This window comes from Podarcis gaigeae (genome assembly GCF_964106915.1).
Source record: "Podarcis gaigeae genome assembly, chromosome: 1".
In the NCBI taxonomy this organism is placed as follows: domain Eukaryota; kingdom Metazoa; phylum Chordata; class Lepidosauria; order Squamata; family Lacertidae; genus Podarcis; species Podarcis gaigeae.
In genome coordinates this window covers 123820314-123846876 of record NC_139678.1, presented here as the reverse complement: position 1 = coordinate 123846876, position 26563 = coordinate 123820314, and the positions used below count along the sequence as shown (strand labels likewise).

The window sequence follows — 26563 nt, the reverse complement described above, 5'->3', positions numbered from 1 at the left end:
AGCCTCCTTGGTCCTAGGACTGTTACCGTATTTTTCGCTCTATAGGACACACTTTTCCCCCTCCAAAAATGAAGTGGAAATGTGTGTGCATCCTATGGAGCGAGTGCAGGCTTTCACTGAAGCCTGGAGAGCGAGAGGGGTCGGTGAGCACTGACCCCTCTCGCTCTTCATGCTTCAGGAAACTATCCGCAAGCCTTCGGAGCTTCCTGCAGCCAATCAGGAAGCCACGTCGGACGTTCGGCTTCCAAAAACAGTTCGCAAGCCAGAACACTCACTTCCAGGTTTGCGGTGTTTGGGAGCCAAAACGTTCGAGAACTAAGCTGTTTGAAAACAAAGGTACGACTGTAAATCGATGAACAAAATAATGGGGCTTGCTTTAATAAAGAGTATTCTTTCAACTGTTTCAATATCCACTCACCCACCCAAATCCTGCACTTAAAAAAGGATGCCAGGAAACTCACCTTGGGCTCATTTGTCAGCATGTTGTACCACAAGATGGAAGCCCATCCGCTCGGCAGCTGGCTGACATTGGAGATCACAACAATAGGAAGGGAGGTGGTCTGGGAAGCGAAGGTGACAGGGAAAAATTGAGCGAACACTTCCAAGATGGTCAAAGGCACGGAAATTAAGGGGAGACACAGTACCAAATTCTTTTAGGCAGCATCACCACGTCATTAGCAAAACATGGCTGGATATTTTGACACAGAAATGTATGACAGGCAACCCTCGTTTTGCACGGGGGGTTGCATTCCAGGCCCCCAAGCGCATCGGTGGACCATGCGCATGTCGCCTTTCATGACATCTCTGTGACGTTTCGGGGCTGCTTCCTGGTTTGGCACCATGCGCACATGCTCAGACGCAACTAAATCGGTCGTTGCCTGTATAGCCAAGGTTGGAAGATTCACTTTTCTACGCTCAAAGCTCTTTGCTGAATTTAAAAACAAACCAAACTGTAGAGCCAGCCAAACTTCATATAATTCCTTTTACCACAAAAGCAAACTGCTCCCAGTTTGGCAAACAAGACATAGCTGGGCCAATCTAACAAACAAGTAAGTGCCAGGCTGTGTTTACAGTTTGGTTCATGGGTAGATTGGGACAAGACTTTTCCCAAAATTCACTCCACTCTTGTGACACACATAGCCTTATGCCCTGAGTAGTTAACACACTTACCTCTAGATTAATTATGAGGCCCCACTGTTCCAGCGTTGTCTCAAAAGAGAGAGAATGGAGTTCTTCTGTTACAATGAGAGGCCCCTTTATATAGGAAAAAGGCAGATTTAAAAAATAACAATTACAGGAATCTGTCACACTACACAACTCCCCTGATCTCTGGCCATGTTCGCTGGGGAAGAAGAGAACTGGTTAGATCCTCCAAACCCTTCAGAACATAGGACTGAAAATGAACTGGACTCTTCGGCAGGTTTTGAATAAACATTCACAAACTGTTTATTGTAATGTATAGAAAGACAACTTGAGAATTTTTACAATTTGATAACATGCAGATAGAAATATGTGTTGAGGAAACCAGAGAAAGGAGCTGAGGGAAGTCCGGGGGTGGGGTGGGAGGTTGGGTTTTTTTGTTTGTTTATGGGGGAGGGCAAAAAAAATGGAGGGGGGAAATAATAGTATTGTGGATGATGTATTTTTGATAAAACTATTGTGTTGAAATTTCCAATTTTTTATTTTTAAAGGACTGAACTTCCTGTGCAATCCTCATTGGACAGTATCTCCGCCCCCCCCCAATATAGGTGGGACAACCACTTGTCAATCACCCGACATCATTATTGCATCAGGTGCCTAACAGGAAGGTGGCCCCACCCACCTGTCAAAAGCTGGCTAAGTGGGATGGGGAAAATAAAATATCTGGATTGCTAGGCTAAAAATCCTGCTCTTCTATATGAAAGGTTAACAAGGGAGACCTTGGTATTTTTTCCAGTTATATAATTATATTATCACTCTAACCAATATCAGGTTTAACATTTACAGGCTAAGGTTAAAGCAAGAGTAACCTCGAATCTATGGGGAGTCAAGGTGTGCGGTAAAATAGGTAAGGGACGCCAGGACAGTTAAGTCTAGTCCAAGGCAACTATGGTGTTGTGGCGCTCATCTCACTTTTCAGGCTGAGGGAGCTGGCGTTTGTCCACAGACAGCTTTCCGGGTCATGTGGCCAGCATGACCAAACTGCTTCTGGAGCAACGGGACACTGTGACGGAAATCAGAGCGCACAGAAATGCCGTTTACTTTCCTGCTGCAGCGGTACCTATTTATCTACTTGCACTGGTCTGCTTTTGAACTGCTAGGTTGGCAGGAGCTGAGACAGAGCAACGGGAGCTCACCCCATCACGGGGATTCGAACTGCTGACCTTCCGATAGGCAAGCCCAAGAGGCTCAGTGGTTTGGACCACAGCGCCACCCACATTCCGTTTACCTTTTATATCGACATTATAAGGTGTTCATGAGGTGAACATCTTAGGCTTAGATTTACTCACTGTGATCCTGTTGCAGGGATTTGAACTGCTGACCTTCTGATCGGCAAGCCCAAGAGGCTCAGTGGTTTAGACCACAGCGCCACCCTCATCCCTTTGTGTAGTCTATTACCATTGCTTATTAAAAATCCGCTATCCAATTAAAAGAAAACCAAGTGAGCAAAATGAACGGCATAGTGTTGATTCCTCTTACCTCATTGGTTCTTCCCGGATTCTTTTGCTCCTTTAATTGCTGTAGAATGAAGGAATGTCTCAAAGTGAGTGACATTTATGTTCATTTTTCAGTATATTAACCAATCAAAGACACAGTTCAAAGACCAACGTGTCAGGTGCCAAACCATGGTGCACATTTTGACTAGCCAGGGGTGAGCAACACCCTAACACAAACTTCACCACCCTAGTGCCCTCTAGATGTTTTGTATTCCAACTCCCATCAGCCCTGGCCAGTGTGGCCCATGGTCAAGGATGATGGGACTAGTCGTTCAATAAACATCTGGAAGAGCACCAGTTTGACTACCCCTTTACTAGATTCTCCCAGAGGAAGCTCTGGATGAAACTAGTCAACGTCAGACTCACAGGTGGCAATATTGTGCAATTATATTTCACGTGAATCACGAAGGATTTTGTTTTAAATCTTCCCCCCCTCATTGAAAGAGAAATTTGTGATATTCTGTCTCCCCACGCCCCCAATATTTTCATTTCATTTTTAATTTGTATATTGCCTTTCTATATTACTACACACAAGGCCATTTACAAGCTGAAGAAACAACAAAATAGAAGCCTAATAGCGATTTGATCCTATACAAAAAGCTGTAATAAAAACATAACTTATATCCACTAAAGCAATATTCAACAATCCAGTAAAAATCACTCTGCGGGGAAAACCATGAAGCCAGCCAATGCATCCACATAGCTCCATAGCTTTCAGACATTGTGATATACTGATATAACGTGATGTTTAGCTGGTGACATAGCACAACTTTGAAAACCAGATATTGCCCAGCCCTAGTTATGGGTCTGTAAAGCAACCTTAGTTTGTGCTATACAGTGGAACCTCAGGTAACATAAACTTCTGGTTACCGGCAAACCCGGAAGTGTTTCGCTGCGCACGCATGCGCAGAAGCGAAAAAAACCGCTTCTGCGCATGCGCAGAAGTGGCACCTCCAGTAGAAAAAACTTCAGGATACGGCCAGACCTCTGGAACAGATCCTGTTCGCAACTGGAGGTACCACCGTATAAGAAATGTACCAACATTAATATGGAGTATAACTGAATTAATGCACATGTAAAAAACCCCACATTTTAAAAAAAAACAAAGCAGGTAAGTATTTCAAAATTACCATATTTTTTCATGTATAAAACGCCCCCTATTTTGGGGGACTCCAATTTAAGAAAACACCCCTCAGCACTACCTGTGTATAAGACCAGCCCCAATTTTAAACCTGCTTTTTCAGTAAAAAACAAACAAACAGCTAGTCTTATAAATGGAAAAGCTCTGGCACAGAAGAAAAGAACAAGAAGACTTTGTACGAAAGCAATCCTGTCAAGGAATAGGTGTGTTTGTGTGTTGTATGTCATTGTACATGCATAAATACAAATACACGTTTATGTGTGTATTAAATAAAAGCAGAAGTGAATACAAAACAGTGACAGACTTGCTAGTTTTAGCCTGTATGGAATATATACCCCTTCAATACACAAACATCAGTAGCACAGAACGTTTTGGGGGACAACCAAGACAGAACATTATGAAGATTATTTTGAGAATCTGAATGCCAAAAAGATATGCCTCACCAGATGTCTAAATTCTGCTGACAGGCTTCCATTCGACTCTTCCATGTTCATCACTTTGGAATTCGTCCCCAAGATGTTAAATTTTCTAAATCTTCAGTGAAAACAGATTTTAAAAGTTTTTTTGAGACTAATCAATTCACTGTGTGACAAGAACAACAAGCAGTAGCGTACACAAGAAGTCAACGTACCCTTTAACAGCAACTTTCTCGTTGACGTCTCTGCAAAGGAATAAAAATAGTGAGGGGAGATCCATTATATAGAGCTGACAATGTATGTGGCAAATTTATCCATTTTACTGTAGTTTTTTTTAGTGGGTGTTTTAAGCAGTGGTAAACTTCTCCAGTGTGCAAATTTTATATACTGCAGGACCTGCTATTTCAAAGATGAGCAAGACCTGTCAGCAGAAAACCATACCAGAATTTTTACTTTTGAGTCCTAAACAGAAATAGGGAAAGTGTGAAAGCTGGGGAAGAATAACAGGGATCTATTGTCACAGGTGGAATCAGGATATGCTTTAAATGGATTGTGTGGATGCAATCTCAAACCTACAGCCACTAGTAGATTGTCTATTTTCAGTCACCCTTCATGATGTTTCTTAGAAAGTGGAAAGCTTTCAGAGAAGCTTTCTTCTGGTTGGAATAAAGGCGGCTACAGTTAAATGGGTAGAGAAAGAGGGCAAAGGTAAATAACAACTGATGCTTCAGTTTTGAGTGAAATTTTGATCTGGATGTCAATAACATATGCAAGGCGTCACTTACTTATCAAATACAACTTGCACCTTCAATTTGTAATTCAGTTCCTGTAGTTTCACCAGTAATCTGGAAGCACAAGACATGTATCACTAGTGTGTTAATGAAGAAATTACTCCCATCTTTAACTTCATGACGAGCCCTGCATTCCCTTCAAGTTCTAAGACAACAAAGAAAGCTTCATTTCCACACATAGCAACAGGGGAGCTGATTCATATACTGAAGATCAACGTGTGCCTATCCCAAACCACAACGTTTTAGAGAAGCAGCCCCCATCTGGTTTTGTCATGCACACACTTGCCAGAAGCCAGCTAATAGCTGGAACACCACAGATCGTTCAGCTCAACCAACCACTACCTGACAAGTGCTCTGTAGAATTGGCTTTTCGTCAGATAGAGAAACTACTAGAGCATGGGTAGAAAAACTAAGGCCCAGGGGCCGGATCCGGCCCAATCACCTTCTGAATCCGGCCCGCGGACGGTCTGGGAATCAGCGTGTTTTTACATGAGTAGAATGTGTGCTTTTATTTAAAATGCATCTCTGGGTTATTTGTGGGGCCTGCCTGGTGTTTTTACATGAGTAGAATGTGTGCTTTTATTTAAAATGCATCTCTGGGTTATTTGTGGGGCATAGAAATTCGTTCATTTCCCCTCCCAATGTAGTCCGGCCCCCCACAAGTTCTGAGGGACAGTGGACCGGCCCCCTGCTGAAAAAGGTTGCTGACCCCTGTACTAGAGGTAGTGAGAAATTAGTACAGTCAGATATGTTGCCTTAGCTGTAAGTTTGCAACTGGTCCACAAACAGAAATGTGACCCTTTTTCCAATTTTCCTCTGTGGTTTGGACAAGACATGGTACCATTTTCTCCCTGGTTTGGAGTTGTAACATTACAACTAATGTGGCATGGCCGCCTTGAAACGTGTTGCTGGTTGGTTGTTTTTAGTTGGTTGGTTGGTTGTTTTAAAGGGACAGTAATCTGGATCATTTAAGGGGAGGGAGAATTACCTGAGTTTTACTGTAAATTGCACTCCAGTCTTCACGACCAACGGTCTCTGAGAGTGGGTCGGCATGCAAGGCTGTCTTTCTACCACGAAGGAACTGGACAAGGAATAAAGAAATAGCATTCTAATTTGTCTCGACAAGAAAACGAATTATGGCAAAGGGCACCAAAGAGCGAAATTAAAAATATAATATATTTTATTATTTTGGTTCATTTTTAACGGACCCAAAAAACCCAAAACAAAACCCCCAAACCTACCTCTGAATGAGTTGCTTGAAGAGGCCTAATGTCCGTTCATACAGCCCGTTTTTCTGCTGAGGTATGGGGTCTGTGTCATAGGTAAACTTCTGTTCCAACTCCTCCAGCTTTTTAAGCTGCTGGCGAATTTGCTGAAGACTCTCTGCTACTGTAGTAAACCTACCATTTATAATAATAATAATAATAAATTTTTATTTATATCCCGCCCTCCCCAGCCGAAGCCGGGCTCAGGGCGGCTAACAACAATAAAATAACACAACATTCTAAAATCATTTCATTATAAAATTAATTCAAATCAAAATGATGGCAACCATTGGGCTAGAGTCCTGTGAAGATTGCCAAAGGAGGGAGTCAGGCTGCGCCCTGGCCAAAGGCTTGGTGGAACAGCTCTGTCTTGCCAGCCCTGCGGAAAGATGCCAAGTCATGCAGGGCCCTAGTCTCTTGTGACAGAGCGTTCCACCAGATCGGAGCCACAGCCGAAAAAGCCCTGGCTCTGGTTGAGGCCAGCCTAACCTCTCTGTGCCCTGGGACTTCCTAGATGTTTTTGTTTGAAGATCGTAAGGTCCTCCGTGGGACATACCGGGAGAGGCGGTCCCGTAGGTACGAGGGTCCTAGGCCGTATAGGGCTTTAAAGGTTAAAACCAGCACCTTAAACCTGATCCTGTACTCCACCGAGAGCCAGTGCAGCTGGTAAAGCACTGGATGAATGTGATCTCGCAGCGAGGACCCCGTAAGGAGTCTTGTATTTTAGTAGGGCTAAGCAGTGCAGCTAGAGCACAGCAGAGTTAAGGTTTGAACACTTTCTACTTGACCGGGGCAGGGGACAAATTTCTTTCATCTAGAAAGAAAAGGAAAAGCAGTGCTTGCATATCCCAACCTTAACAGCTTTTCATTCTGCAAAACTTAGGAGCACAGCATGTCCCAGCACACTGAGATCAAAACACTCCTGCGTCAACTTGCAGCTTCAGAGACTTGGGGTGTGGGATGGAGAGAGTGAAAAACGTATTCCTCCAAGGCCTGCAAAGCCAATGGACAGAGGGGAAAAGAAGCCAACCTCTGAGGCAGCTCAGGAACCTCTGTTCTGTCTTCCTGTCAGGGGGCTCGACAGGGCAGACCCAACAGACATCCTGCTTCTGAACACTGAGAAGGCAGGAGGGGGAAAACTGGCCTTGAGAGAAAAGGGAAGACATTGCCCTTGTCTTCCTTAGTTAATGCCTCCCACAGTGTGGAGCAGAGAGAATGCGGAGTTTGGACCAGTGGATGTTGCCAAGCACAGAGGAGAATCTGCAGAAAACATTACTGAATAATAATAATAATAATTTATCATTTATACCCCGCCCATCTGACTGGGTCCCCCCAGCCACTCTGGGCGGCTTCCAACAAAACACTAAAATACAATAACCTATTAAACATTAAAAGCTTCCCTAAACAGGGCTGCCTTTAGGTGTCTTCTAAAAGTTTGGTAGTTATTTTTCTCTTTGACATCTGGTGGGAAGGCGTTCCACAGGGCGGGCACCACTACCGAGAAGGCCCTCTGCCTGGTTCCCTGTAACTTGGCTTCTCGCAGTGAGGGAGAAGGCCCTTGGCGCAGGACCTCAGTGTCCGGGCAGAATGATGGAGGTGGAGACGCTCCTTCAGGTATACTGGACCGAGGCTGTTTAGGGCTTTAAAGGTCAGCACCAACACTTTGAATTGTGCTCAGAAACGTACTGGGAGCCAATGTAGGTCTTTCAAGATCGATGTTATATGGTCTTGGCGGCCACTCCCAGTCACCTGTATTAACCTGCTTTCTCTCCACTGTGCAGTTCCAATGTGGAACTCAGGACCGCAATACCTCCAGGACCGCCTCTTTCCATATGAACCTACCCGGACCCTGAGATCATCTTCTGAAGCCTTCCTTTGTGTGCCTCCTCGAGAGGTCCAGAGGGTGGCAACACGAGAACGGGGCCTCCTCTGTGGTGGCTCCCCGTCTCTGGAATGCTCTCCCCAGGGAAGTTCACCTGCCCCTTCATTATACAGTGGTATCTCGTTTTGAGTCCGCCTCGTCGAGCATCCATTTTGCCGAACGTCCGCGGCAAACCCGGAAGTACCGGAACGGGTTACTTCTAGGTTTGCAGCTCACACACGCTTTGTCGTGCGTCCTTTTTGTCTAGCGTCTGGTGCTCCGGATCGGATCCCAGTCGCAAAACAAGGTACGACTGTACAACTTTAGGCGCCAGGCAAAAGTGTTCCTCTTTAACTAGGCCTCTGGTTGACCTGATGTGACATCTTATACCCTTTTAAAATGTGGCTCTTTTTAGGGGGGGGCGTGTATTATTGGCTTATTGTCCTTATTTGGATTTTATATATTGTGATCTTTTCTGTGAACCACCCCGAGACCTCTGGGTATAGGGCAATATATAAATTCAAAATAAAATAAAATAAAAGTGGTCTCCTATCCAGGCACTAAGCAGACTCAGACCTGCTTAGGTTCAATAAGGGGGCTTCAAGGCTGTGCGAAGGCTCCCATTTACACTCCCTGCTTCCCCAAGCAGCTTTGGAAAAGCAGCCTCTACATACAATTCTCAAGCAAGTTTTGAGGGCTGGGTTCTTCCAGACTTCTCCCCAAAAGGCCTTGATTAGAAGAGGCCTACCAGTTCTGAAGCTGGTCCAAGCAAGCATTGGGCGGCCCTCCAATGCAAGCCATTTGCTGCCGCTGCTTCCATTCCACCAGCTCCTCTCGAATCAAGGCGTTCTGGGTGTGTTCCGACTTATGCAGCGCATCGGCTATTCTCTGTAGCACATCCTAGCAACAGAGAGCCATTCAGGAATGAGTAAGAGCATTTAGAATTCTAAAAACCACCTCACATCAATAGCATTTATTATTTATTAAATATGTAAACCGGCCCCTTCATCCTCATATCTTGATTAGTTGAGAGGGGTTGTATGTTTGGGGACATAGAGATTCTCCTTTGAGGTCTCTGGTTTTTTGCCTTCGGGGTGCGCTTCCGAGGCTCGCCAGTTTTTCCTTGTGTAAAATGGGTACATTGCAATGACCAGGAAAGCTGCTCACATTTCCAAACATGCCTCCACCTCCAGAAACGTTTGCAGGAATAGGCTTTGGGAAGTGCAATAGGACACATGCTCAGTTTGTGCAGGGAACCAACTAGAGTGGTACCTTGGTTCCCAAACGCCGAAAACCTGGATGTAAGTGTTCCAGTTTTCGAATGTTTTTCGGAAGCCAAATATCTGATGCAGCTGTCGGCTATTGTTTCCGGGGTGCTTGCACCAATCAGAAGCCACGCCTTGGTTTTCAAACATTTCGGAAGTCAAATGGACTTCCGTAACGGATTAAGTATAGCACTTTTGTTTTTGCTATTTATATTGCGCTTTTGTTTTTGAGGCTTTTTTGGCTAATTTGTTTTTGTGACTGTGTGGCTGTTCAGCTACTGATCAATTGTGTGACTACAGAAATGGATAAAAGCCCCCCACTCAAACAATGACTATCATCATTAATTTTTATCATCTACAATACTGTCTTATTTATTTTATAGTACTGTACAGTACATTATCGCTTTTGTTTTATGGATCAATGGTCTCATTAGATAGTAAAATTCATGGTAAATTAATCTGTTTTGCATTAGTTTCTATGGGAAAGCGCACCTTGGTTTTGGAACGCTTTGGTTCTGGAACAGACTTCCAGAACGGATTAAGTTTGGGAACCAAGGTACCACTGAAAGCTTGTTGAGTTTCTCCCTCTGCTGAAAGCATGGCCTGGAGCAGCCAATGTAATGGACTTTTCATTTCCTGACCATTGGGCTATGCTGGCTCATAGCTGTCAAGTGTCCCTTATTTGAAGGGACAGTCCCTTATTCCAGCGCCATGTCCCGCTGCTGTCCCTTATTGATGGATGTCCCTTAAATGATGTCCCTTAAATTTCAAAGGAAGCAGCTCCTCTCCCTCCCTCCCTGCCGGCCAGGGAAGAGGGAGGCTCCAACTGTGTTGCTTGGCTGTGTTGCTCACCCAATAAGAAGTCTAAGAATGACTGGGGGGTGGAGCTTGCATGCCTTGTGTGTGGCTAGTTAATGCAAGCTGAGGTGGTTTTTGAATGCTGGATGCCATTTTGTTGCACGTGCTGCTGCAAACTTTGTAGTGCAAAGCCAGGCCGGGGAGCCATCTTAAGTTGAGGCTGCATAGGCCTTGTGGTGCATGTGATTCAGGTTCTATTCAGTTGAACCTCTGGTTACAAAGTTGGTTGGACAGTGTTCTCGAAGCTACCAGCATGAGTTTGACCAGACTGCAGGAGGACAGGAAGACTGGAGTGCCTGGAACAGGTGAGGCTGCAGGTCCCTTATTTTGGCTGTTGGTCCCTTATTTTCAAGGCTGCTGGTCCCTTATTTTCAAATCTGTAAATTGACAGCTATGTGCTGGCTTGGGCTGATGTTCAACATCTGGAAAGTCCTGTGTGTTGGCTACCCCTGGCCTTGAATAAAAACTAAAGTTTCCCTGTACTTTGCAAGGAGAGATGAAGCACAAGTGGTCAAGATGTTTCTTAAGGAAAACGCCTGCCTGCCTGCCTGCCAGCCAGTTCCCCACCTGTGCTAAGCCAAGGGAGGGGGGAGGGAGTTGCATACCAGCAATTTAGACAAGTATACAATGCCTCTCCACAAGTTCACCAAAGAATCACCTGTCTCATGAGGTCAAGCTGCAAATACATGGTGTGGAGCTGCATTTTTTCCTTTAGGAAGTCTTCCTGGGTCATACCACAGGGCTCATTTTCTGCAAAAACAGACCAAAGAAGAATTCCTGTGTTACGGCATTACATTTAAAGAACACTCTTAAGTTTGTAGAACTTTTAAAAAGAAAAGTAAAACCACATAGCTCAGCAGCTGGAATGTATTTAGGAGGGGAGATTTTTTTTGTCCCCTTCAAAAGCAGAAGTGCTCGGAAAACCAGGAACCTATTCCTGCACATTATAGACAAAGGTTTTAAGACTGACTTCCTTGTTAACGATGCTTAGGGAAACTGGTATTAATTCCATCCTCAAAGCCCACATATATATTGTGTCGTTGAACAGAAGAGTAAACCCTCGAGGGCGGACTTACATTCTTATCTCAAGAAACCAATGTTCCCAAACTCACAAGCTGTTCATAGGCAGCCGCTTTAGAGTGTAATGAGAGGGAAACAAAGTTAAGTTTTTAAATTCATTCCTGTATTATTCCCTGGCAGAGGAGCTTGTGGGATTTTCTGTCTCAGGTGCCGAAGCAAACTCAGCCAGCCACATCCTGGGACCCACGGAGGAGACGCCATTTGCTTCAGACAGCCAGATGTTTTGCGCAGACCCTCCCCAAACCTTCATTTTCTGAGGTAATTTGCTAGAGGCACTTAGCCAGGTATGGTGTGTTCTCTCTCTCTCTCACCCCCCCCCCCCCCGGTTTATGTCCAGTTTCAGAGATCCGTTGGGATAAAAAAAATATTAAATGGCAGAGGCCTGCATTTTTATAAAGGAAAAACAGCACATACAGAAAGGGTTAAGAGCTCCTCTCCCATCTGACAATCTTCCCTTTCTGTTAAGGCCTCAGGCCGTCTTCATAATGTTAAGTCCTGCATTCTGTCCCTGAGGAAACAATTGCCTGACTCCAGAGAGAAAATGTATGGTCCCAAGGGGTTTTTTTTAAAAATTCTATTAAGGAAATAAGACTGAGAGAAAAGGGCTACTGGATGGTTAAGTCCAGTCAAAGGCAACTATGGGGTTGCGGCGCTCATCTCGCTTTCAGGCTGACAGAGCCGGCGTTTGTCCACAGACAGGTTGGTCATGCGGCCATCTTCTGGCGCAACGGAACACCGTGACGGAAACCAGAGCGCACAGAAACGCCATTTACCTTCCCGTCAAAAGGGTACCTATTTATCTACTTGCACTGGCGTGCTTTCGAACTGCCAAGTTCGCAGGAGCTGGGACAGAGCAACGGGAGGCTCACGCTGTCGCAGGGATTCGAACTGCCGACCTTCCAATCAGCAAGCCCAAGAGGCTCAGTGGTTTAGACCACAGCGCCACTCGCATCCCTTTACCTTTTCTGTAAATAAGCTTCACATGAAAAGCCGGCCTCACCCTCAAATCGCAACTCCAGACAAAGAATCACAAGCCTTTTTCTGAACTGCTCACCTCTGACCTGCAAGGTTTTGTATTTGAAGTCGTATTCGTCTTGCGCATCCTCCAGATTTTTGATGATCTGTTCAATTCCCTGGAAAAGCAGATGACAAGCTTACGCACTGGGAAATGGCAAAGAATTCTTAAGTTGCCCCACCCACCTTTTCTACCAGGAGCTCAGGTTATCCCTCCCACCCCCTTTTATCTCTGCAACAATTCTGTGAGGGGTAAGGTTAGGCTAAGAGAGACAGAGACTGACTGGTCCAATGAGATGTGTCTGAGTAGAGATTTGAACCCATGCCTCCCCCATTCCTAGTCCAACACCTGAACCACTATACCATACTGGCTCCTTATTATAGTGAGGTTTCGAGGACCAAAAGGAGAGACTGTTTAGTCATGACTTGTCTAAGTAAACCAATTTAGACATCTAGGATAGTTAGTGACTCAGTAAAGACATTCACACTTAACTCTGGTTTAACTTTAATGCTGGTTCAGATCCCAAACGTACAGGGATTGTGGAATGTGCGTTGAGACACTAGAAAGTCCCGTTGGTGGTGCTGGGTTAAGCCCGCAAAACTGGCTCCCACTGCAGATGCAATGCTTAACACATCATTTTTCCATTGGTCTCAATCTGGCACGGGGCTTCAGCAACTCGGATGCTCCCAGACCATCCTTGGGACCACTCTTAACCATGACGATGCAAAAAGGTTCTGCACTCATTTTAAACCATGGTTTTCCAATCATAAAGGTAAAGGTAAAGGTACCCCTGCCCGTACGGGCCAGTCTTGACAGACTCTGGGGTTGTGCGCCCATCTCACTCAAGAGGCCAGGGGCCAGCGCTGTCCGGAGACACTTCCGGGTCACGTGGCCAGCGTGACATCGCTGCTCTGGCGAGCCAGAGCCGCACACGGAAACGCCGTTTACCTTCCCGCTGGTAAGCGGTCCCTATTTATCTACTTGCACCCGGAGGTGCTTTCGAACTGCTAGGTTGGCAGGCGCTGGGACCGAGCAGCGGGAGCGCACCCCGCCGCAGGGATTCGAACCGCCGACCTTTCGATCGGCAAGTCCTAGGCACTGAGGCTTTAACCCACAGCGCCACCTGCGTCCCAATCATAACCATGGCTTAAATCAACCTTCCCTAAACTTGGTTATGGATTTGGTATGACAACTACCATTAGGATCTAGCTGGCTAGGGTTAAAGGTTATAGCCTGGCAATGTCTTGTGGACCAGCATTGGGAAAGGCTAGTTTAGGCAATTTCAATGAAATTGAAAACAATGTAGGGCTTAACATGTAAGTTTCAGCTTAAGAACTCCTGGACTTTCAATACTTACAATGACACTATCCTTCACGCTTTTGACTTTCGCATCCAGTTCCTTCACTTTGCCCAGCACTACTGTGTTCTGCACAGTCCCCAGCTGCATCTGGAATGGAAACGAGAATGCATGGTGACATGCAGGAGGGACAAAGGACTACAATGCCCATCACCCCTGACCCATGCCCACGCTGGCTGGGACTGATGGGAGATTGACAGCATCTGAAGGTCTGCAGTTTGTCCACCCGCATGGCTACGTACAAGAAAATAAAACCCCAAAACAAATTATTCTCTACAAGAGACGGGCAAACTGAGCACCTGCTCACTTGGAGAAATCTTTCAAATCAACACCGAATAGTGCAGTCCCACCCATGTGTTGTCAAACGTAAATCTCACTGAACCCAATGGGTCTTACTCCCAGAACAGAAGAATCTTTATTTGCATCAGCCACTAGCCATAGCAGTAAAATAAAATAAAATGTACTGAAAATAGAGGTAAAAACTTTACTAGAGAAAACACATTTTGGGAGTTTACATCAATAATCAAATACAGTGGTACCTCGGGTTACAAACACCTCCGGTTACAAACACTTTGGGTTACAGACTCCGCTAACCTGGAAGCAGTACCTCAGGTTATGAACTTTACCTCAGGATGAGAACAGAAATTGTGTGCTGGCAGCGTGCTGGCAGGCCCCATTAGCTAAAGTGGTATCTCAGGTTAAGAACGGTTTCAGGTTAAGAACGGACCTCCAGAACAAATTAAGTTCGTAACCAGAGGTACCACTGTAGTAGATCTTATTCTAACTGCCCCCGTTAAAACCTTGCCTCTGCTTTTTATATCTGTCCTGGAGGTTTTGTTGAATATGATTAGAAGGGACCAGCTGGTTAAAGGAATACAGGTCGGAGCAAAACATTATAAATTAAGGGCATTTGCAGATGTTTTAGTACTAACATTGCAACAGCCAGACGCTAGTACTAAAAGAGTGTTAGAGTTAATTGAGAGATTTGGTCAAGTGGCAGGATTTAAGTTAAATAAGCAAAAAACAAAAGTGCTGGAAAAAAATTTAACAATGGAAGAAAAAAATAGATTTCAGAGTGAAACCGGTTTGGAAATAACGAAAAAAGTGAAATATCTGGGGGTGAACTTAACATCTAAGAATGTGAATTTATTTAAAGATAACTATGAAAAATGCTGGACAGAAGTGAAGAAAGATCTAGACACATGGTTTAGGCTGAGACTCTCCTTGTTAGGACGGATTGCTGTTATCAAGATGAACGTATTGCCGAGAATGCTGTTTTTATTTCAGACACTACAGATTGTGGACAAAATGGACTGCTTCAAGAGGTGGCAGAAAGATATATCTAAATTTGTCTGGCAGGGCAAAAAGCCCAGAATAAAGTTTAAGATTTTAACAGATGCAAAAGATAGAGGGGGATTTGCCCTGCCAGACCTAAAACTCTATTATGAATCAGCAGCTAAAGCATAAAGTTCGAGATTGGTTACATTATCATCAGATAAATGAGGTATTTAAGCAAGACAGGAAAGTAGGATTCCAGAAGGAGAGGTCGAAGTTAGAAACAGAATTGTTAGAACCCAATACTAAGAATCTGTCTAGAATGTATAACTTGCTGCTGAAATGGAATACACAGGAAGAAACGGTTAAATCAGCTATGATTAAATGGGCACAGGATATCGGTTATGACATTATGTTTGCTGACTGGGAGCAGTTATGGACCACTGGTATAAAATTTACGGCATGTAGTGCCTTAAAAGAGAATATAATGAAAATGATCTATAGGTGGTACATGACACCAGTCAAGCTTGCAAAAATCTATCACTTGCCCAATAACAAATGTTGGAAATGTAATGAGTCTGAAGGAACCTTTTACCACCTTTGGTGGACCTGCCCAAGGATTAAGGCCTACTGGGAAATGATCTATAATGAACTTAAGAAAGTCCTTAAGTGGACCTTTTCAAAGAAACCGGAGGCTTTTCTCCTGGGTATGGTTGGCCAACTGGTACCAAAAAAGGATAGGACATTTTTTATGTATGCAACTACAGCGGCAAGAATTCTTCTGGCAAAGTATTGGAAGACGCAAGAACTACCCACTCTGGAAGAATGGCAGATGAAGGTGACTGAATTTATGGGACTGGCAGAGATGACCGGCAGAATCCGTGACCAGAGGAAAGAGACAGTGGAGGAGGACTGGAAAAAAATTTAAAGTATATCTTAAAAATTGTTGTAAGATTGTGGACTGTTAAGATGTCAGGGGGTAAGAAACAGAGAATTACAGCTGTAAATAATAATGTTAAGAAACTTGAGAGAGATACAAATAGAAAAAAGGACTAAAGGGTTGCTAAAAAATTGCAAAACAAGGATGCAGTGTAAGGGAGGTATGGGGAAGTCACACTTTTTGTGTTTTGTATATGTCTATTTCTTTCCTTTCTTTCTTTTGTGTGTGTTGTTGTTTTCTTTTTTGTCTTTCGTTGGTTGTGAAAATTAATAAAAATTATTTTTTAAAAAAAAAAAACCTTGCCGTTTTTGCTGTCACCTGATCATCTTGATCTGCTAAAAGAAAGGACACAGTAGCCATGGTTGAGCAACCCAGCGTGGAGAATAATAGAGGGGTAATAATAACCTCACTCCTGAAATCTTTATGAAGAGTGCAAGCCAGAAGCACGTGAACCACCGACTCAATACTGCCATCTCCACAGGGACATAACCGTTTTTCCAGTGGAATTTTTAGAAATCCACCCTCAAGTACCAGCCGAAGGCAGTACAGTATAATTCAATCTTGCAAAAGTGAAAGCGCGTCTGTTTTTTGGAATTGTTAAATTTTGCAAACAGGGTGCCAAAGTGTCAAAATGACAAGGTGGAAAATAATCATACCATGGACAAAACTTCCTTAATGTGGCCAGATTATTCTGTCGCTTGATCGCTTACTCCCAGGTATATGGGAGTCATGACGGGATTTTAGAGTCCAGGGAAAGGAGATGCAGGCTACAAAATGAAAGTCCTACAGACGCTGCAATGCCCGTTCCAATGCTTTGTGAATTCCAGCATTCCAGGGAATGCCTGGGGCGTTTAGTACCGTTGGTTTCAAAGGGAATTGGGGCTGAATTGGACATCGTGGGAAACTGCATTTGTTTGCAGATGTTTTTTAACAGCACCAAGAGGACAAGGAATTCAGTCAAGAGTGGGGAAAGTTTATAGAAAACCTTAAAGGCCACTGTGTATACTTAAAAACGTTAGGATTGTTGTAACACTTATAATGTAATATTAGTTGAGGTAGAAAAGGAGATAAAATGGATTAGACAAATGTAATTAGATGCAAAAAATATAGAGGGGAATTGGAAAACACGCAGGGGGGGGGGAGTCCTAAGTAATCCCTGGAGTGTAAAAACTGAAAATGATGTGAATGTATAACAACACTGTTTAAAAAATGAACTATTAAAAAACCCCAACAGTAATTCAAAAGAAGAGATTGTTCCACAGCTGAGGTGCCAGCCCTAAGAAGGCTCTCCCATTCACTTGTTTTAACTTTGATGACACCCAGGTCAAGCAACAACAGAAACCCCCAAAGACAATCGCAGGCTCTGAGCAGACTTGACAGTAAAGGACATCTTCATGGAAGACCAGCCTGAGCTTCAGCATTTAATGTTGGGGCAGCACTCCACATGGCGTGCTGTGTGAATGTCGCTGTGGATCGCTAGAGGGCATCCCTCAATGACATCATGCTGTTTGCCCACAGATAAAAAAGCAAGGGAGAAAACAGTTACCTTATCTACTTCCTCAGCCACCTTGAGGATTTTCTCTTCTTCATGCAGACACTTGGAGATCATCATGGCCATGAACATGGGGTCTTCCTCAAAAGTGTTCTAGAATACACCATAAAGAACAGGTTAATAAAGCTGGCCCAGCTTCTCTCTCTTTTTGCAACATTTGCCTATAAAATAACAACAACAGGAGGAACTAAACAACATTGACCAGGGCATCCTCAGGTCTTGACGTCCCATCAAACTCAAATAAAAAAAGATGCTGAGCGCTCAACCTCACAACAGGTGAGCTGCCAAGAAGCAGATGTAGAGCCTATTCACACATGCACCTGGGCAAACCACAGTCCCGGGGAAAATCTGCACTTATTTATGCTCATCTCAGCATTTTGAATTTCTGAAGACAGATCACAAGTATCCCACATCCTTCAGAGAGCCACCTTATTGCAGGTAGAGAGTCAATATGCATAAACTTCACTTCTGCAGATGTTATGTAGCACCCCAAATTTGGGGGGCCAGTTCAACACACAAGATCCAAGATTGTGGACCAGTAAGTGTTGAACAAACATTAAAGGGGGGGGGGGAATCTGCCAACATTACCCTTGATTTGAAGACATGCTAAAATTTTCAGGACCATAATACACAAAGCTGTTGGCTGTGAAGTGTCGTATTTTTCGCTCTAGAAGACGCACTTTTCCCTTCCTAAAAAGTAAGGGGAAATGTGTGTGCATTTTATGGAGCGAATGCAGGCTGCGCGGCTATCCCAGAAGCCAGAACAGGGAGAGGGAGCGCTGCACAGCTTCAGGCTTAGCCGCAGGGCAGCGGGGAGCCTTCATCCCAGAAGCCAAATCCCTCTTGCTGTTCTGGCTTCTGGGATTCAGAATATATTTTTTTCTTGTTTTCCTCCTCCAAAAACTAGGTGTGTCTTATCAGCTGGTACGTCCTATAGAGTGAAAGAGACGGTAATTGCATGTATTCATTTGAAGCACTACAATACCACTTTAACCATTCATGGCTTCCCCAAGAGTTTTGGGAGCTATAGTTTGTTACAGATGCTGAGAGTTGTTAGGAGATCAACTCCTCTCCTGTATCGAGAGGTCTTTAATGTTTGAGTTTTTTCTATGTGTTATATAAGCTGCCCAGAGTGTCTGGGGAAACCCAGCCAGATGGATGGGGTATAAATAATAAAATTATTATTCCAGTCCCAGAGGTGCAATTTCAAGAATACCCTATGAAGATGGATTGACTGGATAAATAAATTGGTTTAGCAGTGTTCTTAGACTGTTCTCATTTGTTTCACTGGTACATGACCAAGAAAACTTCCAGCATTTACTTGGGGATACTATCAAGGCCCTTCTGAACAGAAGGATCATGGTGAGATCCTTGCATGAATGAAGAGAGTATGTAAACCATGTGAAGAATTTTACATACAGTGGTACCTCGGGTTAAGTACTTAATTCGTTCCAGAGGTCCGTTCTTAACCTGAAACTGTTCTTAACCTGAAGCACCACTTTAGTTAATGGGGCCTCCTGCTGCCGCTGCGCCGCCAGAGCACGATTTCTGTTCTCATCCTAAGCAAAGTTCTTAACCTGAACCACTATTTCTGGGTTAGCGGAGTCTGTAACCTGAAGCGTATGTAACCTGAGGTACCACAGTACTTTTTTTTTACTTCTCATTCACAACGACATTACCTGTAGGTTTCGTTTGCTCTTCCTAATGTTGTGCTGAAGTAAAAAGTTGTTTTCCTGTGTGAAGCGGCTGTATTGGTCATCCAGCTGAGACAGCAGGTTATGGAACAGTAGAGTCGCCTGCGAAACATCGCTAGCAGCATGGTCCCTGGGAGATGAAGCAGTGGAAGATGTTCACTTTCAGCTTCTTTGCCCTTCCACAAACCTTCTTGCATGGCTCTGGGGCCCTCCCCTCTGCCCTTCCAGCAGCCTATTTTGGTTTATGATTTGCAGCAGAAATCCCAAATAACAATACTGCACTGCAGCTAGAATCAAATAGGTGCATAATTGCATAATTATGCTAAAAGATTGGGAAAACGTATGGAACGTAAATTTGAAATTTACAGCCAGCTATAATATAAGAGAGAACATGATGAAAATGGCTCATAGGTGGTACCTCACTCCTTCCAGATTATCAAGAATGTATAAAAATTTGGCGAATGCTTGTTGGAGATGTGGAGGAAATAACGGTGACATGATCCACATGTGGTGGACGTGTGGAAAGATGAAGATTTTTGGGGGGAAAATATACGATGAATTAAAAAAGATGATGGGGATAACTTTTACTAAAAAACCGGAGGCATTTCTATTAAGTATTTTAGATAAAGAGATCCCAAAAAAATCTAAGAGAGGTATTCTTGTATGCAACCGCAGCGGCTCGTATACTTGTGGCCAAGGGATGGAAAGATCATGAGGCTCCAAAAATAACAGATTGGCAAATCAAATTACAGGAATTGGTGGAGACGGCTCAACTGACTAGTAAACTCAGAGGAAACTCAAAGCAAAAATTAGCGGGAAAATGGGATGTTTATAAAAAATATGTTCAAAAATACAATAATAGTTTTGACTCCGTGCTAGCTTTCGAGTGATAAAGGAAATAAAAGGAGGTGGACTACAATTACGGATTTATTATGTTTTCAGAATGTATTAGAAAAATTATATAGAAAGATTTATTGTTTTGTGTACATTCAAATGTAAGATAAAACATATGCAAAGGGACTTGATAGGAAGTCAAAGTTGAAGAAAAGATTTTGGAAGATAAAAGGGGAAAAATATTTACTTTCATTATTATCATTTTCTGTGCGGGTGTCTGCACACATGTGTGTTGTTGTATGCAATGTTTGGGAGGAAATAAGACGGTAAATAACAAATACCAAACTAAATATTGATGTATGTAATTTTTTTTCTTAATTATATTTTGTGGTAGTATGGCTGTATTGTTTTTTGTAACATAAAACCATTCAATAAAAATTATTTTAAAAAAATAAAAATAGAATCAAATAGGTACAAATAAAGCGGACAGGTGTGCCACCATTATGTTTCGGGTTGGAGCAGCACCAGGTACCAGTGTTAGAAACTCAATATATATAAGCTACACGCCAAATGGCTCCTTAAACCAAGGTTGTAGTCGCCAAAACAGAATGTCTAGTTGCCATTTTCGGGCAAGACGGCTCTGAAGTCTTGCTTTCCAAATGATGGACTGGTTGCGATCGATTCTCGGTTGAACATCTGGCTTGTTCAGATGACAACCTTGAGCTAGGATAAGAAGTTTAAGAACTTGAAGAAAAGTCACTTGATCCAGGGACAGTTCACATATATACAGTGGTACCTTGGTTCTCAAACGCCTTGGTACTCAAACAACTTGGAACCCAAACACTGCAAACCCAGAAATCAAGTGTTCCAGCTTGCAAATGTTTTTTGGAAGCTGAACGTGCTCTGTTTTGAGTGTTACGCTTCCGATTTGAGTGCCACACTTCCATTTTGAGTGTTACGCTGAAGTCTGCCTGTTTCTGCTATTTATTTTGCGTTTTTGTATCTGTGTGTTCAGCTAACGATTGATTCGATTGTGTGACTGCAGTGTGTTGCTTATTGCTTTCATTTTATACATCAGGGGTAGGCAACCTAAGGCCCATGGGCTGGATCGCCAATCGCCTTCTAAATCTGGCCCGCAGACGGTCCGGGAATCAGGTGTTTTTACATGAGTAGAATGTGTCCTTTGATTTAAAATGCATCTCTGGGTAATTTGTAGGGCATAGGAATTCGTTCTTTTTTTCTTTCCTTTTTTCAAAATACAGTGGTACCTCGAGTTAAGTACTTAATTCGTTCCGGAGGTCTGTTCTTAACCTGAAACTGTTCTTAAACTGAAGCACCACTTTAGCTAATGGGGCCTCCCGCTGCCGCCGGAGCACGATTTCTGTTCTCATCCTGAAGCAAAGTTCTTAACCTGAAGCACTATTTCTGGGTTAGCGGAGTCTGTAACCTGAAGCGTATGTAACCTGAGGTACCACTGTATAGTCCAGCCTACCACGTGGTCTGAGGGACAGTGGACCGGCCCACGGCTGAAAAAGGTTGCTGACCCCTGTTATAGATCAATGGTCTTGTTAGATAGTAAAATTCAGGTTAAATTGCTTTCTTAGGTTTTTTATTTAAAAAGTCTGGAATGGATTAATCCATTTTTGCATTATGGGAATGCGTGCCTTTGATTTTGGAACGGACTTCTGGAACGGATTAAGTTTGAGGACCAAGGTACCACTGTATTGGCCTCTTTCTTAACGATATCTGCTACTGCTCAGGAAAAGCAATTTCGTTCCAGAATTTCATTCCGATTGAGCAGATAAAATGTAACTGGTAGGGTGGGGTATTAGTGTGCAAAAACAGTCCAGATCCAATGATTCCTGGTTGGTGGAGATGTCAGGCATTTTCACTTGGTCAAGGACCACATGCAAGTAACATCCTCAACAGGATGACAAGACTTTGTTAACACGACTTAGGATGTCATTGGCTCAACTTGCTTACATCTCAACATTAAACTGGTTGCCAAACAAGGGCTTACAACAAAACATGTTGTTTACTTGCTTTACCAAAACTTAGTTCCTATGCAAACGTTATCTTCGGCACTTTTTAAAGCCCAATTGTTTTGACAGGAGAAAATTAGGCCATGCACAGTTTGGAACACCATCTTATCATTTGACATCTCAAACACAAGTTGGCCTCTCACCAGTCTTGGGCTTCCAGCCACTGCGCTAGATACTGTCGTATCTCCATGGGGAAACTGTCATCGTAGAGCTGGTGTACTTGCTCCAGGAATTTTGAATCCAACTGCTGCAGTTTATACCACTGACTCATCCTGCAGTATCAAAAGGAGAACAGTTTTTAAGGATACTTACCGTAACGTTCTCTATCACACACCTCAGTGGAGATTTTAGCTTCCTCTTCTCTGAGATCAGAATGGAACTGCAGGCTACCAAAAGTTTAGGAAGCTAGCAAAGGCAGAGAGACCTGCAAGCCAGTAACTTGTGCGTTCACAAGGCTGCTCCATCAGAAAATGGGTTAGGCCCAGCTGTACTAAAAAGCAAACTTGAATTCTGTGCCAAGCAACACTGCATTTTATAATGTTTAATATTCAATGTCTTACTATGTTTCTATATGTGCTGTAAGCCGCCCAGAGTGGCTGGGGAAACCCAACCAGATGGGCAGGGTATGAATTATTATTATTAAGCTATATGAACAGCAAAAATTTTCTGCCTTTGCAACAGGGAGTAAAAAGGCTAGTGGAGGAATTGTAAGGGTGGAAAATGGGGATGAGCAGGACTTAGGCTCCAATCCTATACCCACTTACCTGGGAGTAAGCCGCACTGAATGCAACAGGGCTTACTTTTATAGCATTCTTCTGTTATAAGGTTAGGTGAATACTGTATGTAGGTACAAATAGTTTAAAATGTACAGGACAATTGCCAAACTGTTTGGCATATGGACACATCTTGCAAAAAAGTTCAGAAATCTCCCCTCTCTTGTGACTTACATTAATTCAGCAACTGGAGAAAAGAGGTGCAATCTAACCCCTAAGTTAAGCAGTATCACACACCACTGGGTTCAATGGGCAAGATTTAACAGGCACTCAAATTAGAGGGGCAAAATAATGCTTAATTTGAATGGGATGATGCTCAGTGCATTTCTGAATTGGCCCCAGACAGATCGCAATCTGGACCAAGACAAGTTGGGAGAAATAACTCAATCTTTAGCACCTTAATAACCAATTCCCTCTTGTTCTGCTTTAATTCTGCCATGGGCGTAGCCAGGATTTATGTTGGGCAGGTGGCAGGACTTCTGTCTGGTTCTGTCTAGCAGATTCAGAATGAAACGTCTCAAAAACAGCCGTTTTAAATTGTTTTCTTTTGGCTACCAAGAAAAATCTGTCAAAATCTTACATCATTTGACAACTAGAAGGAAAATTTAAAAAAGACAGCTGGGCATACGTCTCATGCAGTTAAAGGGTATACTTTGCAAAATTACAAAGAACACGCCTTTTAAAAAACAACAACCCTAAACTAAAACAAGTTTTCTTGAATTTGCTGAAATCCGTTTCACACTTCCTTCTCCAATTCCTTTTTTCCAATGCAGTTTTTCTGTGCAGTAAGCATAGCCCATTGAGACTCTGCTGTCACCCCTGACCTTAGCCAGGTCTTTATGCTCAGCAAGGTACTGAATGGCTCTATGGTCCAAGTAGTGGTACAAGGCTGAGCAAGAGAGATGGCCAGTTAGTATTCTAAATTTCCATGTTCTGTAGACCATGGCTCACACATTTCAGGGAAGGATAAAATAATATGCCACATACGTAAGTAACAAAAGCAGGCACTGCTAAATAAAGGATCAAAATCAGAACTGCTGTCATTAGAATAATCAAGATTATGGAAGCAGAAAGAAATAAGAACTTTGTACCCCGATATCCAACACATGGGAAGTCACCCTTAATGGTTTAATTTTGTATTAGAATATTTTTTTTTAAAAAAAATTGTATTGTAATTTGATATTGTGATAATGTGGCTCTTTCGGATCAATGTGACTAAATAAAAATTATTATACAAAACCAGGCACTGATGTTTTCTAGGGAAAGGTACCTGCCAGGGAGGAAGATTGTGATATTTTTATTTATTTACTTGATGGGGGGGGGGAGCTGCCCGCCCCCGGCTACGCATTCTGGCTCCAGAAAATAAGTGCAATCGCCAGAGAAGCTTGCAACACTCAAGGGTTTGCGACACATTCCAAGAATGCAACTGTGCAGCCCCATCTCCTACGTATACTTGGAAGTCGCGTCCAGCTGCTTCCGAACAGAACTTGGCAGGATGAAAAAACGAAAAATCTGAATGGCAAAAAAAAAAGGTTTTTCCTGAGTAACTGGTGCATTTGCACAGGAGGGGGGAAAGAAAAAACTTCGAAACCATTCGCACCATAAATTTAAAGCACCCTTGATGCATATTTTACATTTCCCCCCCCCCCAAAAAAAAAAATAAGAATCCTGGCACTATCAGTTTAAGCGTGCTGCGAATTGCAGTTCTGTGCGGAGTAAGCTACAGTTCCCCGATATATAGATATATATAGACATATATATATATATAGACACACACACTTAGGGAAGGCAATGCCTAGAATGGATGCAGCCTTACTCTCGCATAAATCGAGGGAGCACAGCCTTATTTTATATCCCTGAGCTGGAGAGAGGCTTGCGCGAAGACCCTGGAAATCCGTAAGGCCCAATCAGACGGCTGTCCCTTTTTGCATACATCTATCTCCCTTGTATTCTTGGAGAGCCCAAAACTACACAAGCACGGAAGCAAGCAGCACCTTGCTCCTTCTGCTTACCTGGCTGGTCTGCAAATGCCCCGGAGTGCGCGCCGATGCTCCCCGACTCTGTCTAAAACGAAAGTAAGCCGGACTAGGAAATAGCAAGCGGAGGAAGGCGCGCGACCAATCAGCGGGGCTCTGCTTTCGGCGAGCAACCATTCAGGAGAGTGTGTTCCGCCTTCTTTGAATAATAAGGCTGTTCCCACGATTGCGCCCTCCTCCCTCTCCTGCAAAAGCACAGCTGTATATTAGCAAAGGGGCCGTGCTATAATCGTCCTCTGATCTTGCTGTGTTCTTTTTGCAAACGTTTCCTAAAGCTAGCTAACGCTCTCTCTCTACCGTCTCCTCATCCTCGCCCTTTTAAAAAATAAAATAAAAATATTATAGGAAAAGCATTGTTCCCCTTGGCAAGATATGTGGGGGTGTGGTTTTTTATTTCTTTAAAAAATATCAAATTCAATCCATATATCTCAGGGCTGTTGACAGATGTTTCTTTGACAGAATTTGACACTACTGCTGCTGCTGTGTTGTTGTTGTTTTAATATATACTGCCCTTCATCAAGAGATCCCAGAGGCAGTTCAAAGAAATAAATGCAAGATAAAGCACAGTAAATAATTAAGCCAAAACAACAAAACACCCTCCCCCTTCCCACAGATGCATTTAAAAGGCTGTAGAATATTCATCAGCCAAAGGTTGATTGAATAGGAATGTTTTAACCTGGTACTAAAAATATATAATGAAAGCACCAGGCACACCTCCCTAGGGAGAGCATTCCGAGAACAGGGTGCCACTGCAGAAAAGGCCCGTTCTTATGTCGCCGCCCTCCAGATCTCACTTGGAAGAAGCACACAAAGAAGGGGCTCCGTTTGTTCTAACAGGGACAAAAACCTCGAGGTTAGTTAGTTGTGAGAGGATTGCATGAGGGCTTCCTAATTTTTGCATGTGCTTGGCAAAAAATAATTAGCAACCCAGTCCTAGGTGGAATCTACAAATCCAAGACTTGTAGCAAGAAGGGGTTTCCTGCACAATGCTCTGTAGCCCTACTCTGAAGTTAACACCCCCCCCAGCTGCATAGGATTAGCTCCCAGTTAAAAGCTGGTAAAAGGGACGCGGGTGGCGCTGTGGGTTAAACCACAGAGCCTAGGACTTGCCGATCAGAAGGTTGGTGGTTTGAGTCCCTGTGACGGGGTGAGCTCCCATTGCTCGGTCCCTGCTCCTGCCAACCTAGTAGTTTGAAAGCACGTCAAAGTGCAAGTAGATAAATAGGTACCGCTCCGGCGGGAAGGTAAATGGCATTTCCGTGCGCTGCTCTGGTTCGCCAGAAGCGGCTTAGTCATGCTGGCCACATGACCCGGAAGCTGTACACCAGCTCCCTCGGCCAATAAAGCGAGATGAGCGCCGCAACCCAAGTCGGCCACGACTGGACCTAATGGTCGTGGGTCCCTTTACCTTTCTAAAAGCATATCAGATTACAGCTTCTGTTTAAATATTTGAAGCTTCCCTATAGTTACGTACCTCCGCAAAGATCAGGTTTTCACAGTAGTGCATTTCCTTTAGCATCAGTACTGTTGTAGTTAATATCTCAAACTCTTAGTAAACTATGGATATGGGGTGGAGAGAGGAGGGAAGATTTCACCCAACGTGGAACTCCAACCCACAACCCTGAGATTAAGAGAGTCTATCCCAGGAAATAAGTTTCCTGTGTAGAACTTT

General features: G+C 43.6%; 1 protein-coding gene across 3 annotated transcripts in view; it reads right to left on the bottom strand.

Annotated features, from left to right (window-relative positions):
* Positions 1 to 24926, bottom strand: part of STAT1 (signal transducer and activator of transcription 1) — a 41551-nt gene extending 16625 nt beyond the window's left edge. For 2 of the 3 annotated variants that reach the window (XR_014557250.1, XM_083707770.1), the window contains exons 1-16: positions 24868 to 24926; positions 22226 to 22354; positions 19192 to 19336; positions 17507 to 17605; positions 13746 to 13835; positions 12428 to 12506; positions 10952 to 11043; positions 8919 to 9070; positions 6286 to 6444; positions 6033 to 6125; positions 5039 to 5098; positions 4469 to 4498; positions 4281 to 4371; positions 2680 to 2718; positions 1171 to 1254; positions 462 to 560 (exon numbers count right to left, since the gene is read on the bottom strand). Coding sequence is in view for 2 of the 3 variants with exons in the window: in XM_083707770.1 (XP_083563896.1) it covers positions 462 to 560; positions 1171 to 1254; positions 2680 to 2718; positions 4281 to 4371; positions 4469 to 4498; positions 5039 to 5098; positions 6033 to 6125; positions 6286 to 6444; positions 8919 to 9070; positions 10952 to 11043; positions 12428 to 12506; positions 13746 to 13835; positions 17507 to 17605; positions 19192 to 19336; positions 22226 to 22353 (1440 nt within the window). In the remaining variant the exon portion in view is untranslated. Of the gene's footprint in view, positions 1 to 461; positions 561 to 1170; positions 1255 to 2679; positions 2719 to 4280; positions 4372 to 4468; positions 4499 to 5038; positions 5099 to 6032; positions 6126 to 6285; positions 6445 to 8918; positions 9071 to 10951; positions 11044 to 12427; positions 12507 to 13745; positions 13836 to 17506; positions 17606 to 19191; positions 19337 to 22225; positions 22355 to 24671; positions 24694 to 24867 lie in introns of those variants that run through there. The other variant, XM_083707769.1, reaches the window with a different exon arrangement.
* Positions 24927 to 26563: the final 1637 nt, after the last annotated feature.